The sequence below is a fragment of the Periplaneta americana genome, chromosome 11, assembly GCF_040183065.1.
Source record: "Periplaneta americana isolate PAMFEO1 chromosome 11, P.americana_PAMFEO1_priV1, whole genome shotgun sequence".
Taxonomy (NCBI): Eukaryota; Metazoa; Arthropoda; class Insecta; order Blattodea; family Blattidae; genus Periplaneta; species Periplaneta americana.
Window position 1 is genome coordinate 39,631,506 of NC_091127.1, and position 6,161 is coordinate 39,637,666.

At 34.3% G+C, this 6,161-nt stretch overlaps 1 protein-coding gene across 2 annotated transcripts in view; it reads left to right on the top strand.

Annotated features, from left to right (window-relative positions):
- The window catches only part of MBD-like (methyl-CpG-binding domain protein 2), a 60,582-nt gene extending 54,926 nt beyond the window's left edge, over positions 1–5,656 (top strand). For both annotated transcript variants that reach the window (XM_069839353.1, XM_069839351.1), the window contains one exon: positions 5,140–5,656. In XM_069839353.1, coding sequence (XP_069695454.1) covers positions 5,140–5,238 — 99 coding nt within the window. In that variant the 3' untranslated portion in view covers positions 5,239–5,656. The remainder of the gene's footprint in view (positions 1–5,139) is intronic.
- Positions 5,657–6,161: the final 505 nt, after the last annotated feature.

A 6,161-nucleotide genomic window follows, 5' to 3' on the forward strand; every position in this document is an offset into this window, starting at 1 on the left:
ATCATCATCATCATCATCATCATCAATAATTGTCTTATTTTTTTATACTTTATATGTCTCTTTTATTCTGACCTGCTGTTCACATTTTATTATGCTTTTTCCTTTCTTTCTGTATGTTATATATTATGTCTGATTTCTACTTACTTGCTGTATACATTTTATTATTATCTTATTCAGTTTTGTGTGTAAAATTATAGTATACTTTGTAAATTTGTAATGTTTTTGTAATGCAGTTTTACTCCTGATTGAGTGTTAGAGAAGGCCGTATGGCTTTAACTCTGCCAGGTTAAATAAATCATTATTATTATTATTATTATTATTATTATTATTATTATTATTATTATTATTATTATTATTATTATTATTTTGATTGTAATGAATAAGAGTACAGGCCATTCATTATCTCGTGAAACCAAATGCATGCATGCGCCATAGCTCATAATAAGAACCTTATTATGGTGGGGGCAAGTGAGCTAGCTAGCTGCAAGTGGAAGCATAGCGAAGGAGGTAGCTTTCCAGTCCATTTTCACCTTTCCCTCATGTGCAGGTAGGTTTCACGGAATACCGAAATGCCTATACTGTTGGTTAATTCCCACTACTGAGGACTTCATAATGAAGTCATGGATCATTTTGTCTGGTCTTGGCTTAATACCTACTTTTTTTTTTTTTTTTTTTGCATGCATGCATGCATAATGTTATTAAAAATTATGAAAGATTTGAAAGTCCTCTAACTTTGCTTAAAGACTAAATTTATAAAAAAATAATAATACAGTTTTATTCATAAAAGAGTGGAGCTTGGTGTTTATTCAAGTATAAACAAATTTCTGAGAATATGCCATAATGTTCTCGTCTGCTGTTGCTTGAGAAATTGATTCACATTGAATGTTCCTTATTCTGAATTTTGTGTAATTTTCTGGATTTACTGTAAAACCATCTCAACATTCGCATCGTTTTCTGTGATGTTTGGCCTGCCACAACGTTTTTTATGTCATAGAATGAGTCTCTTCAAATCTTTTACAAACTTTCCAATGTCGATAAATTGCAAGGTCCATATCTCAACCCATTTAGAGTTCTAAATCTTCTCAGTGTGCTGTAACAATCTCTGTTACATTCATAGTAACACTACAGTCTAGTATATACAGTCACGAAGCTCAGTATGTAGTAAATATGCATCCATACATAGTTGCTAACCACTAGGATCGCTACTATCGCTTCATTACAGACAATGCGAAATAGTACCTACACAGTCTATTGTTCCTAGTACCCTCATAAACTCAAGCTTCGTGACTGTATATACTAGACTGTGGTAACACTGAATAAGGCCAATTTGCTTTGTAGAAACAAAACCATTATATTGTTTCATGAATTACTATTTATTTATTTCATGTGCTATAGCACAATAGTGAAACAATTGAAACAACAGCTTCTGTGAAAATAAACCCCATTTTTTTATGAACAAATCTGTATTACGGTATTATTTTTCTATATAAAAACAAACATTAGCTTACAAAATGCAGGTGACCACAAGGACCCTGAATTCCAGAAGATAGTGAACACTGGAAATTTGAACATGGATTTACATAATATTTTAAAAGCACTTAAAAAAAAATAGGACATGTACTTTAACAATGATGTAAATAAAATAGTATAAAAGTGCCACAACTCATTACAATAATTTAGGCATAGTAAAGATGACTATATAAAATACACAATGAGTCCTTAATAATAAGAATAATTTGTTCTAATATTCTGTGAGGGATGCCGAGTTACTTTAAAATATTCCAGGTATATTTATTTCTCTTCTCTCTACCTTCCTTAGAAGCCTGACTTCTTAACAAAGAGGATTTTAAATGTTTCCTGACTTTTCAATAACCCTACACATTGGCAGGCGAGATTTTGAATCAACATATTCCCTCTCTTTTCTCTCAGACGCTCCACAATCTTACTCATATTATGATGACATCTGTTACCAGAAGTTGAGGATGGAGTACACCAGGCCTGGACATAGTACGAATTTTTTGCCTTTATTTATATACAAAGGAGGCCGTCCTTGCTGGTTACTGTGCTTGCCTTTCGACTTGAGGATTGCAGTTTCAAGTTCAATGGACTTCATCTCATTATATGGCTACAAAGTTCGTGTTTAAAAAATGTGTTACATATAGACAACCTGAGGCTGGGGCACTTGGAATGCGGAATTTCATTACCTTGATGATGTGTTGGGATGATGATGATGATGATGATTATTATTATTATTATTATTATTATTATTATTATTATTATTATTATTATTATTTGGCGCCAGGAGAGGTCTCAAATCTAAACTTAACCTAAATTTCAATAATTCCCTTTAAGGGTACTGAGTAGAACTGTTTGCAGTATTTTCGCTTATAAATATGAATATATAAAATATTTTTACCCGCTGTTTCTATCAAACACAGACTAATGTCCTTTGCACCATATGATAAACAAATGTAGATGAGTTGTGAGCTGGCCACAGAAACAAATTTCCTTTCAGTGTTTTAATATAGGCATGGCAGGAAGAAAAGTCTATTGAAAAAAAAGCTATTGCGATTGTCAACAGTTAGGAACACCTATTACAAAAAGTTTTAATCTCACACTTTTCAAACTTTCCCTCCATGTCTTTTTTTTTTTTTAGTAGGTTATTTTACGACGCTTTATCAACAGCTTAGGTTATTTAGCGTCTGAATGAGATGAAGGTGATAATGCTGGTGAAATGAGTCCGGAGTCCAACACTGAAAGTTACCCAGCATTTGCTCATATTGGGTTGAGGGAAAACCCCGGAAAAAAACCTCAACCAGGTAACTTGCCCCGACCGGGAATCGAACCCGGGCCACCTGGTTTCGCGGCTAGACGCGCTAACCGTTACTCCACAGGTGTGTACTCCTCCATGTCAAAAACATATTTGAGAAAATGAATGTAATCAATCTTCTTAATGTATCCAGCTATTTGCTGACAACATAAAGTCCACTATAGTTCACTGTAGTCTATTCAGTTGTATTCAGTTCAGTTGACGGGTATTTTGATCGGTGTTCATTATAGATGCCTATTGCTAGTAGCCAGAGTTGGAGTGTAGTCAATACATACTGCAGGGCTGTGTCTTCTGCAACTGGTACTGATGATTTTAATTTACTTCTTTTGTGGTTTATGGATGGACAGTATAGAAGAGTGTGTTCCAGATCTTCATCATGATTATTACACCACAGACAAGTAGGATTATCAGAAATGTGAAATCGGTGTAGGTACAATTGAGTGACAATGTGACCTGTTCTGCCTCTTGTTAAAAATGTTTGAACATGTCTGGGCAAGTTTTTGTACATTTCCAGGTCATTTGGTTTCTTTTGTACAGACTGTAAAATGTTTCCTTTGTCAGAAGAGGACCAATTGTTGATCCATAGGTTTGTAGAATGAGACTTTACTTACTTACTTACAAATGGCTTTTAAGGAACCCGAAGGTTCATTGCCGCCCTCACATAAGCCCGCCATCGGTCCCTATCCTGTGCAAGATTAATCCAGTCTCTATCATCATATCCCCATATTAATATTATCCTCCCATCTACGTCTCGGCCTCCCCTAAGGTCTTTTTCCCTCCGGTCTTCCAACTAACACTCTATATGCATTTCTGGATTCGCCCATATGTGCTACATGCCCTGCCCATCTCAAACGTCTGGATTTAATGTTCCTAATTATGTCAGGTGAAGAATACGATGCATGCAGTTCTGCGTTGTGTAACTTTCTCCATTCTTCTGTAACTTCATCCCGCTTAGCCCCAAATATTTTCTTAAGCACCTTATTCTCAAACACCCTTAGAGTGAGAGTCCAAGTTTCACAACCATACAGAACAACCGGTAATATAACTGTTTACTGAAGCAAAATCATTGGATAGAGATATCACTTGAAGAGGTCTTGGTTGCAAATATGTTGCCTGTTTTGCAATATTATCGACTTTCTCGTTTCCAGGTATACCACAATGACAGGTATCCATTGAAATGTTATTTCCTTTTGGAGTTCTTTTAGTTTACTTAGTTGTTTCTGAATTGGATTAATTCTATGTGCATATAGGTTTGGAACATATTTAATCATAATAATATAGCCCCCTTGGAGTCGGTAAGTATGCAAATAGATTTTTCAGAAATTTGAGTAACACACTGAAGAGCAGCATCAATAGCTAGCAATTCAGTGTCAAGACTGGAGGAGGATGAACATGGTATGAAATAACTTTCTTGATATTTTGGAATATAATACCCTGCTCCTGATGTCCCATTATTAGGATTTAGAGATCCATTTGTGTAATGAATGTAATAGAAACAGTACTTTTTCAGTTACACAAGTACAATGTGACAAATCCCCATACGTTTATTTTGTCCTATAAAAATATGACATGTCTCTCCACATTTTCACTACTTGAATTAAATATTTTAAAATAGTAGTCCATTCATTTTGACGAACTATATAGTTTACGTTGGAGTACAAAATTTCAGCTCTTTATCTCAAGTAGTTTCTGAGTAAATCGTTCCTGAATTTAGAATAATATATAGGCTATATTTTTTCAATACTCTTTTTTTTTCTGTCATTCCTGGATTAAAAAAATGGAAGATAATTTGTTTCTGTGGCCACCTCACAATTGGCCAACATTTGTTTATCACATTGTGCAAAGGACATTACTCTGTATTTGATAGAAACAGAAGAAAAAAATATTTTATATATTCATATTTATAAGCGAAAATATTGCAAACAGCTCAACCCAACCACCCTTAAGGAAATATTCTTATACTCTAAACGGGAAACGAACCTGGGGCCTCATGAACTTTAGCCAGAAGCTCTGACCACTAACTCATGAGGCTGGTCATCTTATATTTGTTGAGTCTAATGTGATTATTTAATTAGTCAATAGCCATAAGCTAAGAAATTAACACAGGACTGTTTACTTGCAGTAAATATGTTACATGAGGGCAACAACTTTATTTCCTCACTCTGTGCAAGCTATACTCTTTGCAGCTAAAATTTTATTTAATTGAGCTACAATTGAACTCGCATTACCTTGAGTCTAGAGACAAACACGTTACACTAGATTACAGAGGCCTTAATTTAGATGTCATCAAATTACTTTCCTTTTTTCAGGCAGTGGCAGTGGCAGATGAGGATATCAAAAGGCAAGAAGAAAGAGTAGCAGTAGCTCGTAAGAAACTGCAGGATGCTTTGAAGAGGATAGTAACGTAGTGGGTGATATTTCTGTAATATATTTAATGTGCTTTAAGTTTATGCTGAAGTGTTCAGTACATCATCCTTCTCCATTTTAATTTGGAGAACGCCCCTTTTCTGTGAAAATAAGAGGTACAAAACAGTTAATTTTGATCATACATTCCTGGTATGGTGGAAAGAGCAATAAACTACTTTTAAACACAGGGTGATGAGTTAAATGTGTGTATTTCGAAGTGCTTTTTACCTTCACAGAATCTATTCTGATATTATCATCTGCAATTGATCCTTAACCATTCTGCTTTTGGAAGAACTTTGGACTAAGAGTGAGAGTAATGATATGTGTGGATTTAGAGTCCTATGAAATGGTGGCAAAATGAATAGTTGTTTAAATTTATTGTAGTTTTAAATGTACTGTGACGATGTAAATATATGCTGAGAGCAGAATAATGTTCAGTTGAAGTAAGGTGGTAAGTTTTTATCTCATTCAGGGGAAGAATCAAAGTTTAGACTGAAACATAAAAACTGTGTCTTTTACAGTTGCTGCTCCTATTTCTATCTGGCTTGCTCTGTTGAGTGTCGAACTTTAGAGTCACAGAACCTGTAGTTTATATAATTCAGTAACATATCATCGGTGTTAAGGTGAAAAGTTGTAAACCTAAAAAATTGAACATTAAAAGTTTCACATCATACTATTCGTTTATGTCCATTTTATGTGTATGTATATGGGTCATTTGCAGAATTTGTATAGCAAATGACGTCCATCAATTCTTACCCTTCCCATTATTGCATTTATAATGATAGAGTTATAAATTCCTAACAGTGAGTAGTTTCAATACTAATGTAGTAAACGTCACAAGAATTATTTCCTTCATGTGAAATATTTCACGAAAATAAAATAAAATTCTCATAGTAACAGCTAAAATACTGTGTCCATACTAGGT